We start from the raw sequence: 27,058 nt of genomic DNA, 5'->3' as shown, positions 1-27,058 counted from the left end.
CTACGGTCTTTTGTCAGATATTTTGTTTGCATTATGGAAGTTTCTTTGAACATTTGTCTAACCAAAAAGTGATCTTGATGTCATCTGTGATGCTTGCTACTTGGAGTTCTATCAGTTGATCACAGAATGTGCTATACAGCTTCAAATAATTCACAAATAGGTGTAGTGTTATCTTAGGATTATCTGATGGTTGGAGAATCCTGGAGATTAGATGCTTGACCACAGGATTCTTACTGAGTGATATCAGTAATGTGACCTAAGATTTTTGTTTGCTTTAGGGAACCCACTTGAATTTTTACGAAATCAACCGCAGTTCCAGCAGATGAGGCAAATTATTCAACAGAACCCATCCCTGCTTCCTGCTTTACTACAGCAAATAGGACGAGAAAATCCTTCTTTGCTTCAGGTAAAAATTTAAGCTAACACCAGTGTTAACTCAGTTGCAGTTCCCAATAACTAGCCAGTCATGTTCTTGAGTGTGCTGAATGATGAGTTTAGCTTTTAGTGGTCAAAATAATTTTTCTTGTTGTTGGTTAAAGAATTTTTTCAATTTTTTGTTAATGGGGAAAAAATATTTAGAAGCAAAGCCATTTGTTTAGCTTGTTTTGTTTTATTAATCTAAATAGCCCAGCAGAAATTTATTATAATAGTCATAAAACATCAAAAGTATATAAGCAGTAAAATATATAGTAAATTAACCATGATCCTCAGTCATTGGCAACATTTAATTTTCACCCACCCAAACGGGACTGACTTCTGGAATATGTGGTAGCTGGGATACACTCTAGGCTCAAGGTGAAGATTCTAAATCTTTGGGGAACTGAGGAACTGAGTTCAATTCCCACTTCCATATCATCATGCTGATCAATCCATAGACTGGTGGGTTGTGTCCATCTACCAGCAGGTGGAGATAGAGAGCAATCCTTTTGCCTCCCTATATGTGGTCATGTGCTGCCGGAAACTCCTCAGTATGTTCTCTATCTCAGCAGGTGGTGGTCACACACAGCAGCAGCTCTGGCTAGGTCTCCAAGCCTAATTTTTAGGTTTTGTTGAGTACCTGCAGTTGAGGGCTCTTCTTGAGCAAGTGCAAACCTGGTGGCGCCAGGTCCCTCCTTTTCTCCCCCCTCCCGCTGGCTCCGTTAAAAAAAAAAAAAATTTTGGACGTCCTTAAGGGCGTTTATTTCAACGTTTATTTAAACGTTTATTGCAGCTACTCACTGGGACACCAGTTCGTTACAGCTTGGAGCGAGAAGCAGGTAATTTTTACCTTTTTATAGCGGGCAGGGGGTTCCCCGATCGATCTCCACGTGGCCTATGGCGTCGGAGGGCGAGGGCGTGAAGAATCGCTCCCCGGACCGCGTGTGCGCTTCTAGCGGGGATGCGGGGGTCTTAAAGTCTGATTCGCCCTTGTTGGGTGTCAGTTTGGAGGCCGGTCAGTGTCCCGGGTCTTCCTCCGGTGCGGCGGTTTTTCCCGCCATAAACACCCATCCCCCGCTGCTCGCCTCCGCCATCTTGACCGGCCACTCTGCTCGGACAGCTTCTTCTTGGGCCGCCCTTGAGCTGGGAGACGTTAATACCATGGCCGCCCTTGATTTGGGCGACGGCAAAAAAGCGGCTAAAGTTAAGCGCCGTTCTTCCCGCGCGGCTCCTTCGCGGAGTGTTGCGCCGGACGCCATCTTGGATGCGCAGCATGTTTCTCCCCCGCTCTTGCGAGCGCCGGTTGAGGGTGCGTCTAGGGCTGTGGCCCAGGCTGCTGCACAGTCTGGGGGGTTTCTCCCCCGAGTTTATTTTGCTGCTGCATCAGGCCTTCCTTATGCAAAACACTGCCCCTTCTCCCTTGTCCGATAAAGGGGTTGAGGCCCCCGGAAGTAAACGCCCTCGGGTGGATTCCCAGGCCTTAGAGGACTTTGTCTCCTCGGATGTAGATGAGGGCATCGTATCTGAGTTCTCCCAACGGTCCTTTGGGGATTCCTTGGAGGAGACGGATTCCCGCTCGGATGGAGCAGATGACCCCTCTGCAGCGCGGATCTTTCGCTCAGAGGATTTGCCCAACCTGTTAGTGCAGGCCATGAGCATTTTGAAGATTTCCTCTCCAGAGGACGTCTCTCCCTCAGCCCCTGTTGGCTCCGCCATTATGCTGGGGACGAAGCGCCCGCCTAGAACCTTCCACGTGCATGATGCCATGCACACCTTAATTTCGGCTCAATGGGATGTCCCGGAAGCGAGCCTCAAAGTGGCTAGGGCTATGTCCCGCCTCTATCCTTTGCCTGAAAGTGAACGTGAGGCCTTTCTTTGGCCTACCGTGGATTCTTTAATCACTGCGGTGACTAAGAAAACGGCGTTGCCGGTGGAAGGTGGCACGGCCCTAAAGGACGCCCAAGACAGAAGATTGGAGGCGGCCTTAAGGTCGTCCTTCGAGGCGGCTGCCTTAAGTTTGCAGGCCTCAGTTTGCGGCTCCTATGTGGCCAGGGCGTGCCTGACGATTGTGCAGCGGGCTTCCCCCTCGGATCCTTCCTTGAGGGCTGATTGGCCGGCCCTGGAATCGGGCTTGGCTTATTTGGCAGACTTACTGTATGATGTCTTGAGAGCCTCGGCTAAAGGTATGGCTCAGACAGTCTCTGCGCGGCGGTGGCTTTGGCTGAAACATTGGTCTGCTGACCACGCCTCTAAGTCCCGCCTGGCTAAGTTGCCTTTTAAAGGCAAGCTGCTCTTTGGGGTCGAGCTGGACAAAATTGTGACCGATCTCGGCACGTCTAAGGGCAAGAGGTTACCAGAGGTCATGGCTCGGGCCATTGCTCGCCCCGGTAACTCCAGAGGACGGTTTCAGGAAGCCCGTCGGTACCGCCCGGGCAAGTCGGGCTCCTCTGCCCCCTCTTCCTTCAAGAGGAACTTCTCCCCCAAGCAGCATTCCTTTCGCAGAGACCGCCGTCCCGGAGGTGCGCCCTCCGGTCCTCCCCCAGGGTCTCGTACCCAATGACGGGGTCCTGGTCCATGGCCCAGTGCAGATTGGAGGACGCCTGTCCTCGTTTCTGGGCGAGTGGACCAGGGTAACTTCAGACGCTTGGGTGCTGGAAGTCATCAGAGACGGCTACAAGCTAGAGTTCTGCCGACCCTTAAGAGACGGGTTTGTGCACTCTCCCTGCAAGTCTCCGGTCAAAGCTGTGGCAGTGCAGCAGACCTTGGACAATCTCATCCGCCTGGGTGCGGTCATTCCGGTGCCAGAAAATCAGCTTGGCAAGGGACGTTACTCCATTTACTTTGTGGTACCAAAGAAAGGAGATTCTGTACGGCCTATCCTCGACCTCAAAGGGGTCAATCGGGCCTTGAAAGTTCGGCACTTTCGCATGGAGACTCTCCGCTCTGTTATAGCGGCAGTGAAGGCAGGGGAGTTCCTGGCATCCTTGGACATCAAGGAAGCGTACTTGCATATTCCCATCTGGCCTCCTCATCAACTCTTTCTGCGTTTTGCGGTCCTGGGCCGACACTTCCAGTTCAGAGCCCTCCCGTTCGGGTTGGCTACTGCTCCGCGGACCTTCTCCAAAGTAATGGTAGTCATCGCGGCCTTCCTGCGGAAGGAAGGAGTACAAGTCCATCCTTATCTGGACGACTGGTTGATCCGAGCCCCCTCTTATGCAGAGTGCAGCAAAGCTGTGGACCGGGTGATTGCTCTTTTGAGCTCCCTGGGGTGGATCATCAACTGGGAGAAAAGCCAGCTGCGCCCGACTCAGTCCCTGGAGTATCTGGGAGTTCGATTCGACACCCAAGTGGGCAGAGTGTTCCTGCCGGACAATCGGATTGTCAAACTTCAGGCTCAGGTGGACCAGTTCCTAGTAGCCTCTCCGCTTCGGGCTTGGGACTATGTGCAGCTGTTGGGCTCTATGTCGGCCACGATGGAAGTAGTGCCCTGGGCCAGGGCTCATATGAGACCACTACAACACTCTCTGCTGCAGCGCTGGACTCCGGTGTTGGAGGATTATGCTGTGCGCCTTCCCTTGGACCCAGCAGTGCGCAAGGCGCTGAGCTGGTGGCTGATGACAGACAAGTTGTCTGCAGGGATGCCTCTTGCGACCCCGGAGTGGATTGTCGTCACGACGGACGCCTCTTTGTCGGGCTGGGGAGCCCACTGCTTGGGAAGGACAGCGCAGGGGCTCTGGTCTCCTGCAGAGGCAAAGTGGTCTATCAACCTCCTGGAACTCAGAGCCATTCGGTTGGCGCTTTTGGAGTTCCTCCCGGTACTGGCGTTGAAGCCAGTACGGGTCCTGTCGGACAATGCCACGGCTGTGGCCTATGTCAACCGCCAGGGAGGTGCCAAGGAAGCCATGAATCTATGCCAGTGGGCGGAAGCGAACCTGGAACAGCTGTCAGCGGCCCACATTGCCGGAGTCATGAATGTCAAGGCGGACTTTCTCAGTCGCCATACCTTGGATCCCGGAGAGTGGCAGTTATCGGCTCAGGTGTTCTTGGACATCACGAAGCGCTGGGGCCAGCCGAGCCTAGTTCTGATGGCGTCATCGGCCAATTGCCAAGTGCCGCGCTTTTTCAGCAGAGGACGGGACCCTCGATCTCTGGGAGTAGATGCTCTTCTCCAACAGTGGCCGACACAGGAGCTTCTCTATGTGTTCCCGCCCTGGCCCATGTTGGGCAGGGTACTAGACCGGGTGGCAAAGCATCCGGGCCGGATAATCCTGGTGGGTCCGAACTGGCCCAGACATCCCTGGTATGCGGACTTGATCAGGCTCTCGGTGGACGACCCTCTGCTGCTGCCAGTGGAGCAGGGCCTGTTGCATCAGGGTCCCGTGGTGATGGAGGATCCCTCCCCCTTTGGTCTTACGGCCTGGCTATTGAGCGGCAGCGTCTGAGGAAGAAGGGCTTCTCAGACAAGGTCATCGCCACTATGCTGAGAGCGAGGAAGCGCTCTATTTCTACTGCTTACGCCAGGGTTTGGCGTACCTTTGCAGCGTGGTGTGAAGCAGGCTCACTTTCTCCCTTCACTGCTCCAATTTCTTCAGTGCTGGCATTCCTGCAAGAAGGTCTGGAGAAAGGCCTGTCGCTCAGTTCCCTTAACGTCCAGGTAGCGGCTCTGGCTTGCTTCAGGGGCCGCCCGAAGGGTGCTTCCCTGGCTTCGCAGCCAGATGTGGTACGTTTTCTCAAGGGAGTTAATCACCTGCGCCCTCCTCTGCACTCAGTGGTGCCTGCGTGGAATCTCAACCTGGTGCTACGAGCCTTGCAGAAGCCGCCTTTTGAACCCTTGTCGAGGGCATCTCTGAAAGACCTGACGTTCAAAGCAGTCTTTTTGGTGGCTATCACTTCAGCCAGAAGAGTTTCTAAGCTCCAGGCACTCTCATGTCGAGAGCCTTTTCTGCAGTTCACTGAGGCAGGAGTGACTATTCGCACAGTGCCTTCCTTCCTGCCCAAGATTGTTTCTCGCTTCCATATGAATCAGCAGCTCTGTCTCCCTTCCTTTCGTAGGGAGGACTACCCAGAGGAATACTCTGCTCTCAAATATCTGGATGTGAGACGAGTCATCATCAGATACTTGGAAGTGACCAATGATTTCCGGAAGTCGGATCATCTGTTTGTCCTGTTTGCAGGTCCTCATAAGGGTCTGCAGGCTGCTAAGCCTACAGTGGCAAGATGGGTCAAGGAAGCCATTGCAGCGGCTTATGTGGCCGCGGAGAAGGTGCCGCCTATTCTGCTGAAGGCTCACTCCACTAGAGCTCAGGCGGCCTCGATGGCAGAGGCCGGGTCCGTTTCCTTGGAAGAGATATGCAAGGCGGCAACTTGGGCATCGGCCCATACCTTCTCCAGGCATTACCGCTTGACTGTGGCTGCTCGGGCGGAGGCCCGGTTTGGAGCTTCAGGGTTGCGGTCAGGGATTTCAATGTCCCGCCCTGGGTGAGTACTGCTTCGGTACATCCCACCAGTCTATGGATTGATCAGCATGATGATATGGAAGGTAAAATTATGTATCATACCTGATAATTTTCTTTCCATTAATCATAGCTGATCAATCCATAGCCCCTCCCAGATATCTGTACTGTTTATATTCTGGTTGCATTTCAGGTTCAAATTTAGTCTTCAGTTCCTGTTCAGGAGGACTTCGTGTTCAAGTTTTTTCAATTGGATTCTTCAAGAGTTGAGACGAGTTTGTGTTACAGTGAGCTGCTGCATTCCTCTCCCCTCCGTTTTACGGGGCTGGATTGAGACATCAATTCTGCCGGCGCTCCCTCCCGCTTCATGCGGCTGTAGGGCAGCTTTGTACCCCTCCCGCTTCGGCGGTGTTAGGGTCAGTCAGCTCCTCCCGCGGTTGCGGTTGCAGGATAAGCCAGATCCCCCCGCATCGGCGGGTGTGGTGTCCCTCCCCCGCTCCGCGGGGATGAGCTGGATGGATTCCCCTCCCCCACTTGTGTGGGGATGAGCTGGGTTAATTCCCCTCCCCCGTTTCGGCGGTGGTGAACTGGGCAGAGTGTCCCTTTGTGGGTGTAATTCTCTAAGTGCTGAGTCCTGCGGATGGAGCTTGGATATCGACATACTGAGGAGTTTCCGGCAGCACATGACCACATATAGGGAGGCAAAAGGATTGCTCTCTATCTCCACCTGCTGGTAGATGGACACAACCCACCAGTCTATGGATTGATCAGCTATGATTAATGGAAAGAAAATGATCAGGTATGATACATAATTTTACCTTCAGGCACAGGCAGCTCCTTGTGACTCTGGGCAAGTCACTTAACCCTCCATTGCCCCTTGTAAGCCACATTGAGCCTGCCATGAGTGGGAAAGCGCGGGATACAAATGTAACAACAAAAAAAAATTTATTAACATGTTTGCTTCTCAGTTCATCGCTTATCATCCAGCTCTGTCAGAATAGTTCTGGGATTCCTGTGGCATGAACCACTACTACTACTACTATTTAGCATTTCTAGAACCACCTGAGAATTTTTATTTTTTAGTAGGCTCAAAGTTCCTAGTTCAGTGGTTTGCATCAGCTCCTTTGGGAACCCTTTATCAGTGCTTCTCAACCCTCTCTAGGAGGTATACCTAGCCAGTTGGGATTCTAGGATTACTACAATGAATCTGCATGAAAGAAATTTACTTCCTTAGCTTCAATAGCAAATGAATCCAGAGACAGGTGGGTTGTGACCATCTTCCAACAGGTGGAGTTAGAGAGCACTGATTTGAGCTCTGTATTATTGGACGGTATGCTCCTGGTATTCTCTATCACCAGCAGTTGGGTGGACAGTCTTCTGCCAGCTCCTGGGTTCATCTGCTGCAGCTCTTGTCCCAGTTATCCGGGTCAGTGAAGCTTGGAGGTGCTTGGCTGAGCAGCCGGCTTTAGGAGGTACAGCTGTCGACACCAGGTCCCTTTCCCACCCTGATCTCCTTTCCAGCCCTTTCTCTTTCCTCACAGCTCCTACCATTTAAGAAAAAGAAACTGAACAGCTCTTGCTGCTGATGATTTTCAGCGCTTCTAGTGCTCAGGGGCTTAATGGCTGAGAGTGAGCAGCATTGGTCTGACACATGGCACTGCCTTTCCTGGACATCTCGGCTCTCCTGTACAGGGTGAGTGTATTCTTTGAATTTTGCCCGTGAGGGACTCCTGCAGCAGCACCACGAACTTAGCATGGCTGCTGAGTTAGTTAAATGCTTATCCCGCTGTAGGAAGCGGAGAGCAGTGTCCGGGGCATGTCAGGGCGGCTGTTCAGGCCCTGAACTGATGAGTGCATCAATGGATTTTGGTTTGAGTAGTTCCCACGCTCCTGACACCCGTCCTCCACTGGACAGCGCGAGGCCAGCGGCCATTGTAGATCACTGCAGTTCTGGTACCACAGTTTCGAAAAGTATGTGTCCCATGCCGGAGGTGGGCTTGACTTGCTTGACGGTGTCGGAGGCTGAAGGTAGTGAGTCCCTGGGAGAGTTCAGGAGGGATAGAAGTGAGAGTTTCGTCCTCCCCAGAATTTGTGTTCTTCCTGCATAGATCGTATTTATAGAAAAATACTCGGCCAGTGTCTGAGGTGATGGGGGGTCGTTTGGGGCCCTCTTTAGCCTGTTTGTCTCTGCCTGTGGCCCTGGGATCCAAATGGCTGCATTTAGGCTCGGGTTTGGAGTTGGGGTCTCCTGCTCCTCTGTTCCCTGCCCTCTCCATAATGACATTTCTAAGGCCTTACAGGTATTAAATATATCGGCACCATAAGTGCAGCCTTCAGCAGCTTCTAATCCTAAGATGGCTAGTACCCGCAGGCCACTGAAGGCCTTTGCAGTACACAAAGCTATACAGGAACCCATTTCGGCTCAGTGGACTATGCCGGAGGCAAGTCTTCGGGTGACCAAGTCAATGTCTCGACTCTGTCCGGTGACACAGGAAGAGCTGGATTGCTTAGCGCTGCCTAAGGTGGATTCCTTGGTGGCAGCAGTCACTAAAAAGACTACATTGCTGGTAAAAAGGTGGGTGGGGGCCTAGCCCTCAAGGATGTTCAGGACCACAAGCTGGACTCAGCCTTGAAATTTTCCTTTGAGATCTCGGCTGGCACTCTGAGAGCGGTAATGTGCAGTGCTTATGCTGCCAGGGCTTGTCTTTCCTGTGTGCAGCAGGTGACAGATACCGTGCTGGAGACAGGAGCACAACCCCCCCCCCCCCCCCCCCTTGGAATTTCCGGATGTTGAAACTGGGCTGGCCTATTTGGTGGACGCTTTGTACAATTGATCATTGGCCAAGCAGATGTCCCTGGCAGTGGTGGTGCGACGTTTGTTGTAGCTGCACCACTGGGCAGCAGATGCAGCATGCCCCTGTTTGGAGAGGACTTGGAAAAGCTGGTGAAAGATTTAGGGGATGCCAAGTCTCGGCGTCTGCCAGAGGACAAACCCTGTTCACCAGGAAAGGTAACCAGTCTAAGCTTTGCTTTAGAGACTGTAAGAAATATTGGCCGGGACGCTCTGGTTTTTCCCAGCGGTCCTGATACCAGCAGAAGCAGTCCTTTCATACGGACAGGTGGTCTGAGGGCTGTGCTTCCAGGACTCCTGCCCCATGTGCCTCACAATGATGGTGTCTCGGCCCCCTCAGTCCCAAGCATAGGAGGGAGTCTGTCCTCCTTTTACGATAAGTGGGACAAAATCACGTCAGACCAGTGGGTCTTGGAGCTTATTCGAGACGGGTAAAATTTAGAATTTTTTTTCCCCGTCACAGATTCTTTCTGGGTCTCCCAGTACGCAGGCGGCCGCAAGAGGGCGTCAATGCAGGACACGCTGCGGCGGTTGTTCCAGTTGGGGGTAATTGTTCAGTACCTTACCAGGAATGAGGACTGGGCTGCTATTCCATCTATTTTGTGGTCCCCAAGAAGAAAGGGTCTTACCGTCCTATTCTGGATCTCAAGGGTCAACCACTGCCTCCGTGTCAGTCATTTTTGCATGGAAACCGTACATTTGGTGATTGCAGCGGTACAGCCAGGGGAGTTTCTCACAGCTTTGGATCTCAAGGAGACTTACCTCCACGTTCCATTTGGCCTGCCCATCAGCGTTTTCTCCGCTTTGCAGTGCTGGGTCAGCATTTTCAGTTTTGGGTACTGCCGTTTGGACTGGCCACAGCTCCTCATACCTTTTCCAAGGCCATGGTGGTTGTGGCTGTGGCATTACGGAAGGAAAGCATCAGGGGTACACCCTTATCTAGACAATTGGCAGCTCAGGATGTCATCGCCACAAGAGAGTATGAGAGCTACGACAGGGTGATGGAGCTCTTGCAGTCCATGGGATGGGTAATCAACGTGGCCAAGATTCATTTCGTTCCCACTCAGTCACTCAAATATCTAGGAGTGTGTTTCAGCACGCCACTGGGAAGAGTGTTTTTGCCCAGTCAGCAGCAGAGCAAGCTGTGGGATTGGATTGTTCACTTGTTGCAGTTGTCTGCACCCAGATTCTGGGACTATGTACAGGTTCTGGGGTCCATGGCAGTGACCCCGGAGGTGGTGCTTTGGGCACAGGCACACATGAGGCCTTTTCAGCTCTCCCTGCTGAGCCGGTGGTGTCCAGTATGTCAGACGTACGAGCAGCGCCTCCCATGGCAGCTGCTATCGAAGGCCAGTTTGGGCTGGTGGTTGCGGACAACCAGTCTGAGTCGCAGGATTATGTTAGCCTTTCTTGATTAGGTGCTAGTCATCACCAATGCCAGAGTCTCCAGCTGGAGAGCACATTTCAGTACATGCAGGGTCTCTGGTTGGAGGTTGAGGCCCAATGGGACAAGCAATCGTTTGGAGCTCTGGGATGTTCGCCAAGCTCTCCAGGCGTTTGCCTCCATAGTAGCGGGGGTGCCATTGTGGGTGTTTAAAGACCACATGATGGTGGTGGCCTATATCAACCACCAGGGGGACACTCGCAGCTCCACTATGGCTCAGGAGGCAGATTTACTCCTCCGTTGGGCAGAACTACTACTACTACTACTATTTAACATTTCTATAGCGCTACAAGGCATACGCAGCGCTGCACAAACATAGAAGAAAGACAGTCCCTGCTCAAAGAGCTCACAATCTAATAGAACGGCATCTGACTCAGCTTTCGGCAGTCCATATAGCTGGGGCGCTGAATGTGCAGGCCAACTTTCTCAGTCAACACCGGGTGAAGCCAGGGGAATGGGAGCTGTCAGAGGTGGCCGCCTGCTTAGTCACGCAGAAGTGGGGATTTTGTAATGGACCTCAGTGTGACCTATCGCAATGAAAAGGCCCCATGTTTTTCAGCAGAAAAGAGAGTTCAGCTCAGAGGGCATAGATGTTCTGCTTCACCCCTGGCTGGAGTCCGTACCCATCTACGTCTTCCCTACTACTACTACTATTTACTACTATTTAACATTTCTAGAGCGCTACAAAGTGTACGCAGCGCTGTACAAACACAGAAGAAAGACAGTCCCTGCTCAAAGAGCTTACAATCTAATAGACAAAAAGTAAAGCATTTAAATTTAAAATATTTAAGCAGTCAAGCACAAGAGAACAGTCACAGAAGGACAGAAGATGTTGAAGGGTGGTCAGTGTGATTAGGTGTAACTCTGGTTGGAGTAGTGGGAGAAGGTGATAGAAGAATAGAAATGGGTGAGGTAAAGTAATGAGTGGGTTGATAGGGAGGTTATATAAGACATGTCACTCTAGGGGTGGGTGGGTAGAGGGGTAGGGTGGGTGGAAGCAGGAGAAGGTATTCTCTGCAGCCTATCGATGGTGGGGCTATTTCTGCACCCTATTCGAGATCATCGGGGCCAGGTACTCATGATTGTGCCACACTGGCCTCGATGGCCATGGTACACAGATCTGATGACTCTGTTGGTGGATTGGCCCTTTTGTCTTCCAGCAGCTTGGGGACTTCTGCGCCAAGGGCCTCTGGTCAAGGAGGATCCCTCCCCCTTTGGTTTTATGGCCTGGTTCTTGAGCAGGCAAAACTGAGGAAGAGGGGGTATCCTGAGGCTGTGATCACTACCTTGCTTCAGACTAAGAAGTGTTCTACTTCAGCAGCTTATGCACGGGTGTGGTGAGTTTTTGAAACCTTTTGCAGTGACAGAGCGTGGTCACTTTGTCACAGATTTTTTCTTTCTTACAGGATGGTTTGATGTAGGGGTTAGCGGGAGCTCTCTGTGAGTCAGGTGGCCACTCTCCCCTGTTATCGTGGCAGGGTATCTTAATTCCTTTCTTGTGTCTCATCTGGACGCTATCTTGTTCATTAAGGGGGTGTTTCATCTGTGCCTGCCTGTATCGCGCTTGCGTCCAGCATGTGATCTTAATCTGGTGCTTTGTTCATTACAGGGGGCACCCTTTGAACCCTTGCGAAAGGCTGCACTTAAAGATCTCACTCTGAAATCGGTGTTCCTGATGGTGCTCTCGTCGGCACGGAGGGTGTTAGAGTTGCAGGGGCCCATTTCTTTGTTTCTTGGAAGCAGGGTTCACGGTGCGCACTGTACCATCCTTTCTGCCTAAGGTGGTCTCAGCCTTTCATCTCAATCAGCCGTTATTTCTTTCTTCATTTCAAAGAGACCAATATCCGGAGGAGTTTCCTCAATTGCGCTTGCTGGATGTATGGCGTGTTCTCGTGCAGTATTCATTCGAATCATCTGTTCATACTTTTTTTCCTGCCCACACAAAGGTGAAGTGGCTTAAGGCGACAGTGTCTCAGGTTAAGGAGGTGATCTCGCCGTCTGTCTTGGCAAGTCTCACGCTTCCAGCGGGGCTTTGCACACATTCCACTTGAGTGCTGGTGACATCCTGGATTGAGTCTTGGCCCATGGCGCTTGAAGAGATCTGTAAGATGGCGACTTGATCATCCGTGCATACTTTTGTCAAACATCGGGTGGATATGGCTGCCTGCGCAGAAGCAGTGTTTAGGGCATCCATGCTGGCGGCAGGGGTTTTGGCTCCCTACCCTGTTTAGGTACTGCTTTGTTATATGCCACCTGTCTCTGGATTCATCTGATGCTGATGCTTAGGAGCAAAAACTTTTATCTTACCCAATAATTTTCTTTCCTTTAGTCACAGCAGATGAATCCACAGTCCCAGTCGGGTTGGGGTCTGATGTCTGTGGAACTGCTGGCTGTGGCCTTGTTTCTTGTTTTGCCATTCTTATTAGACTATTATTTTCCTGGAAGTGTGTGTGTTTGGTGGGGGGGGGGGGGACTGTGAGAAGGGAGATATGTCGTTACCTTTTCCTGTGCTTTGTTATGAGAAATATTGAGGATACTGGGAGCATACTGTCCAATAAGACAGCACTGATTTGAGCTCTTATCTCCACCTGCTGGAAGATGGTCACAACTCACCTGTCTAGGATTCATCTGCTGCAACTAAAGGAAAGAAAATTATCAGGTAAGATAAAAGTTTTCGATATACTTGGAGACACATGATATAAATCTATCATTGTAATAATCCTGGAAATGTAGTTGATTAGGTGTGCTTCCATGCGAGGGTTGAGAAGCCTTGTCATATATCATGGATTCCTAATCTAGCTTACTAGATATAGACCTTAAAAGTGACCATGACTCCCTCCTCATGAACACTGGTTTCTGTTTCATGCCTAGCTAAGTCAGTGCAGGATTCCCAACCCTGGAATAAAATCATGGACCTTTCACATAGAAATATGCAGCATTTCCATTGAACCAGCAAGCCAGCACCTTAATAATATTTAAAATATTAATAATAATAAAGCTACCTGAACTCACTCAATGCAAAGAAGGTACTCCTATGAATGAATTTTTGGGTACAGAAATAAGTGCTAGAAAGTATTAGAGGCTGGAGGGGTCTTTGACGGCAAGTCCAGTAGTTGGCTTGTAAGGGCAAAGTTGGGCGAACTTCCATGGTCTATGTCCCAGAAATGGCAAAGAAAGACCAAGGTCAAGTAGGGGAAAGAGAAATGGGACTTGATATACCACCTTTCTGTGGTTTTTGCAACTACATTCAAAGCAGTTTACATAGTATATATAGGTACTTATTTGTACCTGGGGTCATGGAGGGTTAAGTGACTTGCCCAGAGTTACAAGGAGCTGCAGTGGGAATCAAACCAAGTTCCCAAGGATCAAAGTCCGCAGCACTAATCACTAGGCTACTACTACACCACATTCATTATTGGTTTAACCATGAATTGATAATGAGTGTATATGTTGGGCAGATTGGATGGACCATTTAGGTCTTTATGTGCCGTTATCAACTATGTTATTATGTTCCATGTTTCTCACTCAGCTTTCCTGGGTAGATCCAGTAAAGCTTGCTGTTAAGCCTGGAAAGTTTTGCAGCAGAGTTTCATTAGGAAATCATCTTCAGGTGTAGGAGGATGCAGTGAATCATGACATTAGTATGAACACTTAAAAAGTTGGCTTGTTCCAGCCCTGAGTCCTTTCTGGGGTGAGGTGGTATATCAGAGGGAGTTAAATAAGATAAATAGGTCCAGAAATATTAGTACAGCCTTTTCAGTCCCAATTTTGTTGACTGGATTAGATTGAGGGCAGTTGAGTAAGAGTAATCTTGTCCTGGGGCACGCAGCAGATATTACTGTGTTCATTCAGCAGCTAAATACTTTTCAGCAACTTCTCTGCACAGAGTAGCCTCTTCTGTATTCAACGTCAGATGGCTGGATTCATTCTATCTGGCTAATACAGATATATTTTCTGCGAACATCAGATTTTCTTTAATGGTTTTCCATATTTACATTTGTGTGTTCTCTCTATATCAATGAGCTTGTTGGAAACCTTTTAATTAATTTGGTTGGGATAGCTGGCAGTGCTGTGCCCTATAAAATATTAACATAATTCAACAGTGCCTTTGAGATCTTAACAGTTAACATTTTGCATGCATTTGAAATTTACTTGCAGGATAGGCCTGAGGTGCTTTATTTCAGGGTGTTTTGTTTCCTTTTATCCTCTAATGTACCACAGCAAATCAGCCAACATCAGGAACAATTCATTCAGATGTTAAACGAGCCAGTTCAAGAATCAGGTGGTCAGGGAGGTGGCAGCAGTGGTGGCGTGGCAGCCGAAGCTGGAAGTGGCCACATGAACTACATTCAAGTTACACCTCAGGAAAAAGAAGCTATAGAGAGGGTGAGAGAATTCTGGCTGTAACACAGAGCATAATTTCATTGCTAAATCTCTCTTCAGCTTAGCAGCAAGTTAATTTAAAATAGGTTTTGTTAAGATACATGGATATTTTCATTTTGCAACCCTTGTAGTGAGAAAATGTTTACAATTTTTAAAAATATATGGTTGTATCAACAGGATACTTCAGAATAATTCAGTTGGCAAACTTGAGATAATTATAGTATAGTGATGTTATGAAGTTGATTAAATCTGTATAGTTGGAAATTAAGTTCTTATATTTCCAGTGATCTTGCCAGATAACCATAGACATTCATTTTTAGTTTAAATTGATTTTCATCACAATTTTTTTTTATCACCCTACAATCATGGGAGTCAACTTTTCAGAATGATCCAGGGTGTGAAACAGCACAAATTACCTCCTCTTGTACATACTGAAGGAGTTTGCTGTATGGGTTGCCTAAGCACTGTGTACACACACAAAGCTGGGACTTAATGCCTACAGGAATGAGCTTCAAAATTTGTGATCACAGCCTCTGTCCCAGGCCCAACACAGACATTCTTATTGTGCCAGCTCGGAAAAGAGCAAGAATGAACAATGGGGGCTGTGGATGATGTGGAGCACCAAAACTAAATATCACCATCTATGGTTGTACGACCCCTCCCCCCCCCCCCCCCCCCCCCAAAAAAAAAAGAGGGTGGGAAGAAATTCTTAGTAAATATAGCCCAAATTTAAGCTATTTAAAAGACATTGTCATTCAGGTGGCAATTGTATAAGAGAGTGGAGTTCCTTCTGTTAAGCATCTTGATGCCATGCTGGGAGTTGAGTAGAAAGAGTGGAAAGCACCTGGACAAAGTCCAAGATACTCAAGTTTATTCCGTTAAAAACACTATGGATATTCACAGTACAGTCTTCACATGTAGTGTACAGGGTGCACTTGAGAAGAATTTCCCATGAGAAGACACCACAGATTTTCTCATTGGTACACCTGTTTGTCTTTGTGCTTCACATTAGTGCACTGACTGGCACTCACTAGACCTTTGTGGCTTGCAGTTTAAGCATTGGTGCAAAGTTGATAGATCCCTTGATGAAGGCATATATGCCGAAACACAGCCTGTGTTGGGAAATTCTTATAAAGTGCATCGTGAAGACTGTATTGTGAATACCCCTAATGTTTTTAAAGAAATAAACTGAGTATCTTGGACTTTGTCCTGGTGCCTTCCACTCTTTGCTTGACTGGTGATTGCCTATGGTAAGGATTTCATTTGTGTTTTTGAGCAGCTATGTTTGCGAGTGCCTATTCTATAACAGCATCTGGGTGCTCAGTTTCTGTTACAGAATGCTAATGTAACCCAATCTCTCAATGTACCTACCATACATTTAGGTTTCCATGGTTAGACCAGCCATGAGGCAAGGGTGTACTGGAGCCACACCCATGTTCTGCCCATGTATATGCTCTCCCTGCATTTGTTTGTTATGGCACTTAAGCGTGCCCATATAGAAAATGCTTAGGGCACTAAGGTGCGGAAATGCTACTTTTTTGGCATGCATACACATGTAAAGAGATAATTGCAGGCACCTAGTTATAGAATTGCCCTTTTACACAGTTCAAATGTTAATTGTGTTTGTGATATATCTAGTGACCATACTTTTATAAGCGAGGGTTATTTTTTCAAAATTTTCAATGTGAGAGCCAAGACTGTCGCTGTACAAAGAGCCAACATCCTGTGCATTGGGGAAGTTGCCCTCCATTGATAGTTTGCTGTGGGGGTTGGTGAGCTCTCCCTTCGATAGGCCCCAGCTGTTCAGGTTTATTCAGAAATGATTCGTTTGATTTTAATATATTATAACATCTTTTACTACACTATATTAAAATAGTTTGCAATACATATAGTACATATAGCTTCATTACATCATAATAGAAGTATTATCAAATAGACAAATTGACTGGATATGTGTTTTTCGTCAGGGAATGCCAGATGTAGTAAACGACTGCTTCTTGGAGCAACTGGTCCAGGAACCGACAAGAGGAAGAGCCATTTTGGATCTGATCGTTGGTGGCTTGCAGGGCATAGTGCGAGAGGTGGTGGTGTTGGGTGCCCTAGGAAACAGTGATCATAACATGATCAAGTTTGAGCTACTATCTGGGATGAACATACAAAGGAATTCTACTGTAGCTGTATTTAATTTTCGAAAGGGCAACTATAATAAAATGAGAAAAATGGTTAAAAAGAAACTAAAAGGATCGGCTGCAAAGGTTAGGACACTAAATTAGGTGTGGATGTTATTCAAAAATATTCCTCTGCTTTGTCCTAAAATATTTTTCCTTGTCATCAAGCAGATGAAACCATTACGTATGGGTTGTGTCCATCAACCAGCAGGGGGAGATAGAGAGCACTCAATTTTTCACAGTGCCTCATGGCCAGCTAGCTCCACTGCCTCTTCAGTATTCTCTATCTCCCCAAGCAGGGTGGCTGCAGCTTCTTTGAGCTCCATCAAAAATCTGCCTGGGGGTGGCTCCTGGCTTACCAGTTGTTAGCCGGGGTGTTAGAGGCTATAGCAGCTTCACTTTGAAGGCACATAGGTCAGCCCTTTCCCTGCCTTACCCATGCCTCCGTGGATGTGGACATATTAGCTTGCTTTTCCCTGTCCTTTCCCACTCAGTGGATGCAGGCACATTGGTTCGCCTTTCCCTGCCTTTCCCACTTATCTGAGCCTCCGGAGTGCTTTTATTTACCTCTTTTGCCTCTGCTTTCCTCACAGCGTTAAAATAAATAAAGTCGCGTTGCGCTTTAGCGCAGCGATCTTGGAAAAGAGGTTTTTTTTCTTGAGATTCTTCTGCAGGACTGGAGCTGTGATACTCGGTCTAGTGAGGTAAGAGTGTTTTCTGACTCCTCCGGGGTGGGCCCGCGATCGGGACGTTTTTGGCGCGAACAGCCATTTTTTAATATTACCGCCGTTTTCGGCAATGGCTATGGAGACTGTAAAGCGCTGTTCTAAATGTGGCAAGCGCAAATCAGCAGCGGGGCTCTGTAATTCGTGCTGTACAGACGGTAGAGCCGGCCCAAGCATGGCGAGTGGCGATCTTTTGCGCTCTGAGCTGGCAGCGGACGCCATTTTGGATTTTCCACATGGCGCGGCCTCCGTTGCGACGGAGAGCCCTGAATCCGGGGGGGGGGGGGGGTCCTCTGAGTGAGGCTAATAATAGAGCTGATAGCCCTGGGCAGGATCCGGGCGGTCAGGGAGCGGTTTTCTCCCCTGATTTTGTTTTAATGCTGCATAAGGGCGTACATGCTTAAAAGAGCTCTTCCACAGGGTTCTTTGCTCTGCCTGGCCCCCCCCCCCCCCCCAGGTGGATCATGGCCTTTTGGAGTTGGCTTTGCCTGTTTCTTATCCTCCTGATAAACGCAGAAGGGCTAATTCCCCTTCTGAGTGTGGTGCCCCCCCCCCCCCCCCCCCCCCGTGGTCGGGCTATGAGGATTCTGAGGGGTCTGGCAGAACTTCTTGGGCTGAGGAGCCAGAGTCGGGTGCAGAATTGCCACATGACCTGCTTGATCCGTCTGCGGTGAGGATTTTCCACCGCAAGGAGCTGCCAGTGCTTATTTCAGATGCCTTACAAGCCCTCTCGATTGAAGATCCTGGGAGTGGCACAGCCTCCTCTGTTAATCCAAGGATGGCTAGTACCAGAAAGCCTGCTCGAGCCTTTCCTTTGCATGACTCCATCCAAGAGCTTATTTCGGCTCAATGGGCTGACCCCGAGGGACCTTTTGAAGGTTGCCAGGGCTATGGGGCAATTATACCCTCTGAGTGAGGAACATTTGGCTCGCTTTGCAATGCCTAAAGTGGATGCCCTGGTCACGGCTGTGACAAAGAGAACTACCCTCCCTGTTGAAGGAGGTGTTGCCCTGATGGATATTCAGGACCGCAGGCTTGATTCAGCTCTGAAGCGGTCCTTTGATTTGGCAGGTCTCACTGTTCGGGCGTCTGCATGCAGTTGTTATGCTGCTAGAGCCTGCCTGGCTTGGTTACAGCAGGCAGTGGAACAGCCCAGTGATGGAGCAGAGACCTTATCTGAAGTGGCTCCGCGGATGGAGTCGGCCTTGTCCTTTTTGGCTGACGCTCTTTATGATATGGTCAGAGCTTTGGCTAAACAAATGGCTGTAGCAGTGGCAGCTCGCCGCACTCTTTGGCTACGACATTGGGCGGCGGACATGGCCTCTAAGCAAAGGTTGGTGAAGTTGCCTTTTCAAGGCCTTCTCCTGTTTGGTGAGGAGCTGGAAAACATTGTTAAAGGCCTGGGGGATTCCAAATGCCAGCGCTTGCCTGAAGATAGGCCGAAGCCTTCCTCTAAGGGTCAGGCGGTCCGCTCCTCTTACAGACCTCGCTTCTGTGAAGCTAGAAGGTACCGCCCGGGGCGTTCTGCTGGGTTCACTTCGCGTGCCCGCTTTCAGCAGAGAAACTCCTTTCGCTCGGAAAAACGTTCCGCAGCTGCCGGTTCAAGGCCTGGAGTTCAGGGGCGACCCTCTCAATGATGGTGTGCCGGCCCCCTCCTCGTTTCCTGTCATCGGCGGAAGACTTTCCCTCTTTTTCGAGGAGTGGGCCAAAATCTCCGCAGATCAGTGGGTCTTGGACCTGATCAGAGACGGATACCGAATAGAATTCGATGCCCCGGTGAGAGACGTGTTTGTGGAGTCCTGATGCGGTTCTGCCGCCAAACGGGCGGTGGTAGAGGAGACTTTGCACAGTCTGTGCCGAATAGGGGCTGTGATCCCCGGTGCCTCCCGCCGAACAAGGTCAAGGCCGCTACTCCATTTTCTTTGTGGTGCCACGAAAAGGCGGTTTTTTTCGCCCGATCTTGGACTTAAAAGAGCTAAACAAGTCCTTAAGAGTGCGGCATTTTCACATTGAAACCCTGCGCTCCGTCATTGCGGCGGTACAGCCAGGAGAGTTTCTCATGTCTCTGGACCTGAAAGAAGCTTGCACATACCAATTTGGCCCCTGCACCAGAAGTTTCTGCGGTTTGCGGTGTTGGGAAAACATTTCCAGTTTCGGGCCTTGCCTTTTGGCCTCGCCACAGCTCCCCGAACCTTCTCCAAGGTAATGGTGGTAGTAGCTGCCTTTCTCAGGCGAGAGGGTATCCGGGTTCACCCGTACCTAGACGACTGGCTCATCAGAGCAGACTCAGAAAAAGAGTCATCTAGCTACAGCCAGAGTGGTTTCAGTCCTTCAATCTCATGGCTGGGTCTTCAATATGGCCAAAAGTTACCTGACCCCCTCGCAATCTCTAGAATATTTGGGGGCCAGGTTCGACACAGCCTCGGGCTATGTGTTTCTTCCCGAGCAAAGGCGGTGCAAGCTTCAGAATCAGGTCCGTCTGCTCCTGAGGATGCCCCGCCCGCGAGCTTGGGACATTGTCCAGCTGTTGGGATCGATGACGGCCACCTTGGAAGTGGTGCCATGGGCAAGAGCGCACCTGAGACCTCTACAGTATTCTCTACTTCAACGATTATCAGTGCAGACTTTCTTGGCTCCCTGCGGCCTGCCTCAGTTTGGAGTGGTGGCTCTCGGACAGCATGTTGCAGCGGGGAATGCCGCTGGCACTCCCCGATTGGTGCCTAGTGGTGACAGATGCCAGCCTGAAGGGCTGGGGGCACACATGGCCAGGGGAAGCATGCCCAGGGTCTGTGGATGCCTGACGAGTCGGAGTGGTCTATTAACCGCCTGGAGTTGAAAGCGGTGTTTCTGGCTCTTCTGGCCTTTCAAGTGACCCTGGAAGGATTGGCTGTCCGAGTGATGTCGGACAACACGACAGCAGTGGCCTACATAAATCGACAAGGCGGCACTCAGTGCAGAGCTCTAGCCGCGCAGGCTGAACAAATTTGCCACTGGGCCGAGCTGCATCTACAGTCCCTATCAGCAGCTCACATTGCAGGTCAGAGCAATGTGCAAGCCGACTATCTTAGCAGGCATCAGATCGATTCAGCGAAGTGGGAACTAGCAGACGATGTATTCCTGCAGATATGTGCCAAATGGGGCAAGCCAGTGATGGATCTTATGGCAACCAGTTCCAATGCCAAAGTCCCGTACTTCAGCAGACGGAGGGATCCTCGCTCTGCCGGGTTGGATGCCTTGGCTCAACCCTGGCCCCTGGGCTTGCTGTATGTCTTCCCTCCGTGGCCCTTGATAGGGCGAGTGCTCCTGCGGATTCGGCTGCATCCAGGAGAAGTGGTGCTCATCGCACCGGATTGGCCCAGGAGGCCTTGGTATGCGGACCTCCAACAGATGCTGTTGGAGGCTCCCTTTCCGTTACCTCTGGTTCCGCACCTGTTGTCACAGTCCGGTGGCCATGGAGGACGCCTGCCGCTTTGGTCTTATGGCATGGCGATTGAGAGGGCGCAATTGAGAGATAAAGGCTACTCAAATAAGGTAATTTCCACTCTCCTGCAGGCCCGTAAGCGCTCCACTTCCGTGGCTTATGCCAGGATTTGGCGCCAGTTTGAAGTCTGGTGTGTTTCAAGAGCGCTTTCTCTGTTGCGGTTTCCTGTCTCGCCGATTCTGGACTTTTTGCAGCATTGGCCTCCCTGCGTGGCAAGGTTGAAGGCGTGTCCTTAGCTGCTCATCCAGATGTGGCACCGTTTCTTAGAGGGGTGCTTCGGCTCCGTCCTCCCATGCAGGCATCTTGTCCAGCTTGGAACCTGGGGTTAGTATTGAAGGCCCTTCAGGGGGCTCCCTTTGAACCGCTTTGGCGTGCTTCAGAGAAAGATTTGACATGGAAGGGCCGTCTTTTAGTGGCCATTACCTTGGCGAGACGGGTGTCGGAGCTCCAGGCGCTGTCCTGTAGAGACCCTTTTCTGCAATTCTCAGAGTCAGGGGTCACGGTTCGGACCGTGCCTTCCTTCATGCCTAAGGTGGTTTCAGCGTTTCACCTAAACCAGCCTGTTTTTCTTCCCTCCTTTGTTGAGGAGGAGTTTCCAGATTTATTTGGGCAGTTGCACCTTTTGGATGTGCGCAGGACTCTGTTGCAGTATCTGCGAATTACAAATTCTTTCAGGACCTCTGATCATCTTTTTGTGCTGTTTGCAGGTCCTCACAGAGGGTCTTCAGCGTCTAAAGCCAATATTGCCCGTTGACTCAAAGAAGCTATCTTTTCAGCATATCTGCTGTCTGGCCGGGCTCCACCTGAAACCTTTAAGGCACATTCCACAAGAGCGATTTCCTCTTCCTGGGCGGAAACTGGAGCACTATCTCTTCATGAGATTTGCAGTGCTGCAACATGGGCTTCTAAGCTCTCTTTCGCCCGACATTACAGGCTGGATGTGGCTGCCAGGAGGGATGCGCGTTTTGGAGCACAGGTGCTAGCGCGTGGTGTGGCTTGTTCTCAACCTATTTAGGGATTGCTTTGTTATATCCCATACGTAATGGCTTCATCTGCTTGATGCAAGGAAGGGAAAATTAGGTTCTTACCGTGATAATTTTCTTTCCTTTAGTCATAGCAGATGAAGCCATGAGCCCTCTCTGTATGATTGTCTGTATTGCAATGATTCTGATTTTAGGTGCTGTTCTTGTTTCCTGAAGTTATATTCCTTCCTTGGGGAGTCGGAAAACAGTCTTCAGGATTCTTGTTACAGTTATAGGAGGATGAGTTCATTCCCTCCAGTTCATGTTTTGGGAGGATGAGTTTATTCCCTCCAGGAGGATGCAAGTATTCCCTCCGTTTATACAAAGTGGAGGACGAGTTTATTCCCTCCAGGAGGATGAGTTCATTCCCTCCTTTTTTTGGAATTTATGCCCTTGTTAAGGGGCCATCGTTCGCTGTGAGGAAAGTTCATGTTATTCCCATTGCGGTTTGCCATACTGCTTTGGAAGCTTCAAATACTGAAGAGGCAGTGGAGCTAGCTGGCCATGAGGCACTGTGAAAAATTGAGTGCTCTCTATCTCCCCCTGCTGGTTGATGGACACAACCCATACGTAATGGCTTCATCTGCTATGACTAAAGGAAAGAAAATTACCAAGGTAAGAACCTAATTTTCCCATCTTTTAACACAGGAGTGGAGGAATAGCCTAGTGCAGGGGTAGGCAACTCTGGTCCTCGAGAGCCGCAGATCAGGTTTTCAGGATATCCACAATGAATATGCAGGAGAGAGATTTGCAAGCACTGCCTCCATGGTATGCAAATCTATCTCATGCATATTCATTGTGGATATCCTGAAAACCTGACCTGCCTGCGGCTCTCGAGGACCGGAGTTGCCTACCCCTGGCCTGGTGGTTAGAGCACTGGTCTTGAAATCCAGAGGTGGTGTGTTCAAATCCCACTGCTGCTCCTTGTGATCTTGGGCAAGTCACTTAACCCTCCATTGCCTCAGGTACAAACTTAGATTGTGAGCCCTCCTAGGCATAACCCATACGTAATGGCTTCATCTGCTATGACTAAAGGAAAGAAAATTATCATGGTAAGAACCTAATTTTCCCATTTTTCCTGAAAAGTTATAAGCCATCATAAAAACTAAAAATGATTGTCCCTACAGTTAACGTAGTAACAGATATACCAGTGCAGAACTTAGGCCTGTTAGGATCAAGAAGTACACATACAATGAGAAAACATTCTCCAAGAAGCAAGAAGAATTGGCCACAATAGTAAGCAGTGTTATCCAGTGACACCTACATGGACACAGAGTTACTCAAAGTTGTTAAATCGTGAGAGGATGGTGAAAAATTACAAGAGGACCTTAACGAGATTGTGAGACTGGGCATCTAATTGGCAGATGACAATTAAAGTAAACAAGTGCAAAACAATGCATTTTGGAAAGAGGAACCTAAACTGTAGCTATGTGATGTAAGGTTCCAGGAAAAGGATTTAGGTGCCATCGTTGATAGGTTGAAACCCTCTGTTTAGTGTGCCAGGGGCATCTAAAAAAGCAAACAGAATCCTAGGAGTTATTAGGAAAGGAATGGAAAACAAAAATGAGAATGTTGTAATGCCTTTGTAGCGCTCCGTGGTTGGGGGGGGGGGGGGGAAGAGGGAGAGAAAAGCAAGCATTGTTAACTAGTTTCTATAGTATACAACCTTTTTCCCATAGTTTTAAACTGAAATTTTCTCCAGAATTAGACACTTTTCCCATAGTTTTAAACTGAAACTTTTTACGGCAGTAAAAACTTAACAGCATCTTTAAAAAGGATAGTAGGAAGGCTCAAATCTTTTTCTAAAAAAACAGTTTTCTGTTCTTTGGTTGCTGGAGAGGTAGCACTGCTGCTGACCTGAATTAAGGTGTGAGGCAGGCAGAATAAAAATATAAAAAACTTTATCAACTAATCTCCATATTCTTTTCTCCCTAGTTTTAAAACTTGAACTTTGTACCACAGCATTAACAGCCTCTAGCAAGCACAGCAGGATCTAGTTTAGTCTTCATCCCACCCACCCTCCCCAGCACCGGATACCAAGCGAGGAGTGCTCTTGCATAATTACATTTCATTGCTTTCTAAGAAGAAAACACTAAATAAATCACACAATATACCATATAAGCTAAAGGCATTTTTATATTAGGCTAATATCCTTAATATATTAGCAAGTTTTAAATTGTTGAAAAAATTCAGAAATACTAAGATGGCGACAGCAGTCCAACAGCGAGAAGGGTGCTGTCCAGTCTTTTGCATTGAGTGTCGCAGGTGGGAAAATGTGGGGTACAAATGTAACAAAAATAAATGTATAATTATCTCCCAGTTGGTGAGCAGTTGTATGTTGTTCCCGATGCAAAGAGCTCCTAGCTGTCAGAGAACAGGTCCATTCTCTTGAGTCTCAAGTTGCAGACTTGGTGGAGCTGAGGGAGACAGAGAGGTACACAGAGGAGACTTACAGGGATGTTGTACAGAAGTCCCACTTCCTGGAGAAGGGAGATCTCCTAGAAGGAGAGCATCAGTCTGGTGAAGTACGAAGCACTCCTGTAGCCAGGACCTGCCCACCAGGGGATGTACTGTCCTCTCGCACCGAGGATGTGTCTCCAAGAACTGCCCAAGCGGGAAGGGTTGGGACAGCTATTGTAGTTGGTGATTCGATCATTAGGCATATAGATAGCTGGGTGGATGTGAGGATCGCCTGGTGACTTGCCTGCTTGGTGCAAAGGTGGTAGACCTCTCGTCTCACCTAGACTGGATCTTAGTGCTATGGAGGAGCCAGCTGTTTTGGTACATATGAGTACCGATGACATAGGAAAAGGGAGTTTCTGGAAGCCAAATTTAGACACTTACGTAGAAAGCTGACGTCCAAATCCTCCAGGGTAGCATTTTCAGGACCCAAAAGGCAGGCAGAGCTCTGAAATCTCAATGCGTGGTTGAGACGATGGTGCAGGGATGAGGGATTTAGATTTGTTAGGTGACATTCTTGGAAAGGGGGAGACCGTTTCAAAAGGATGGGCTCCACCTTAACCAGGATGGAACCAGGCTGCTGGCGCTAACTTTTAAAAAGGAGATACTGCAGCTTTTAAACTAGCACGGGGGGGAGAGGTAGAATGGTTGTGTGGAGTATCCTTGAAGGATGCTTGAAACAGGACATTTAGGGCATCCCAGTAGAGAGGTTTCAACAGTGCTGAAAGTAAGCCAGGTATGCTTAATAAGAGAGCAGGATAAAGGATGTGCATTATCCCCTTCAACTTCTAAGCAGCTTGTAGATCAACGGAAAAAAACACAATTTGAAGTGCCTGTATACAAATGCGAGAAGCCTAAAGAATAAGATAAGAGAGTTAGAATATATAGCACTAAATGATGAGGTAGATATAATAGGCAGAGACTTGGTGGAAAGAGGATATTCAATGGGACACTGTGTCACAGGGCACAAATTGTGTTACAGTGATAGGATCAAATGGGGTTGCACTATATGTTCGAGAGAATTGAGTCAAATATTATAAACATTCCACATGACACAGCAGCGTGGAATTATTATGGAGAGTTATTATGAGAAATTCCATGTGTGAAGGGAAGGAGTATTCTTCTAGGGCTGTACTACCATCCGCCGGGTCTGAACGAACAGACGGATGAAGAAATGTTTACCGAGATTAGGAAAACTGGTAAATTGGGCAACACTAAAATAATGGGTGGTTTTGATTACCCTGATTTTGACTGGATATGTGTTTTTCGTTAGGGAGTGCCAGATGTAGTAAACGACTGCTTCTTGGAGCAGCTGGTCCAGGAACCTACAAGAGGGGGAGACATTTTGGATCTGATCCTTGGTGGCTTGCAGGGCATAGTGCGAGGGGTGGTGGTGTTGGGTTCCCTAGGAAACAGTGATCATAACATGATCAAGTTTGAGCTACTATCTGGGATGAACACACAAAGGAATTCTACTGTAGCTGCATTCAATTTTCGAAAGGGCGACTATAATAAAATGAGAAAAATGGTTAAAAAGAAACTAAAAGGATCGGCTGCAAGGTTAGGACACTAAATCAGGTGTGGATGTTATTCAAAAATACCATCTTGGAAGCCCAGTCCAGATGCATTCCACATATTTGCAAAGGTGGAGAGAAGAGAAAACAGCCAGCATGGTTAAAAGGCGAATTAAGAGACCATTACGGCCAAAAGATTGACTTTCAAAGAATGGAAAAAGGACCAAATGAAGAAATAAGAAGCCACATAAGCACTGGCAAGTCAGATAGAAAGAAGGCTAAAAGAGGATATGAAGAGAAACTTGCTGCAGAGGCTAAAACTCACAAGTGTGGAAGTGGTGGGGGTTGAGCAGTGGTCTTGATTCTGTGGGCCTTGCATTCCAGAGCCACTGGTAAGCTGCAGTAATGTTTGTTCTAAACTTTCCTGTAAGTCTCCTGAGCTTAGGGTTGAGGAGAGGGACTGAAGAGGAATCAGTCACCAGAGGAAAAAAACAAACCTGAGGTGCTGTGACACAGCCGTGGAGAAAAAGGACTGAATGGGTACAGAGACATTTCTCCCCTCTACCTGCCCACGATAATTCTTACTTCCTCTTAAGTTTATGGCTGGGGTTGAGCAATTATTGGGGGAATAAAAATTTGGATGTTAGACTCAACGGGTTTTCTGAGCTGTGGAGTTGAGGGGGGGGATTATGAATAAATAAATACAGATTTTGAGCCGTTTGATTTCACTGTCTCTCCCAGTGGTTTTAAGAAGTGTTTTTGGTGTGGCAAGATCATCTCTGTCCATACCTTGGATTTGACCATAAGGCTTCTGATTGTACTACAGTGCAGAAAAGAATCCAAAAGGTTTAAGACTTTGACGCCTCTAAGTCAAGTACATCAACATTGGAGGCTTTACTGTCTAAGGATCCTGGAGCTGCGTTGGACACTGGGGCACCAAAGAGTTCTCTGCCTGCCTTGATGGGTGTTGATAGTGCTCATTCAGGCCAAGCAGCCTTGGACCTGACACTGAGGGAGATGAGGTGATGCTGAGAGGGCTGCTCTCCCTCTGTGGAGTTGAAGTCGCCGCAACAGCCTCCTTAAAGCTTGGACCAGACCTTTATCTGCTCTGGTTGTTAGCGCATTGGCAGTTGCCCAACC

The 27,058-nt window shown here is 48.8% G+C and overlaps 1 protein-coding gene across 2 annotated transcripts in view; it reads left to right on the top strand.

Annotated features, from left to right (window-relative positions):
• Window positions 1-27,058, top strand: part of RAD23B (RAD23 homolog B, nucleotide excision repair protein) — a 340,024-nt gene that overhangs the window by 291,426 nt on the left and 21,540 nt on the right. The window contains exons 8-10 of one of the 2 annotated variants that reach the window (XM_030194314.1): window positions 279-406; window positions 12,764-12,824; window positions 14,387-14,551. In XM_030194314.1, the coding sequence (XP_030050174.1) occupies window positions 279-406; window positions 12,764-12,824; window positions 14,387-14,551 (354 nt within the window). The remainder of the gene's footprint in view (window positions 1-278; window positions 407-12,763; window positions 12,825-14,386; window positions 14,552-27,058) is intronic. The other variant, XM_030194313.1, reaches the window with a different exon arrangement.

This window comes from Microcaecilia unicolor, chromosome 2 (genome assembly GCF_901765095.1).
Source record: "Microcaecilia unicolor chromosome 2, aMicUni1.1, whole genome shotgun sequence".
Lineage (NCBI taxonomy): Eukaryota > Metazoa > Chordata > Amphibia > Gymnophiona > Siphonopidae > Microcaecilia > Microcaecilia unicolor.
The sequence above is the reverse complement of the archived record's forward strand: the minus strand, read 5'-3'. Positions and strand labels throughout refer to the sequence as shown.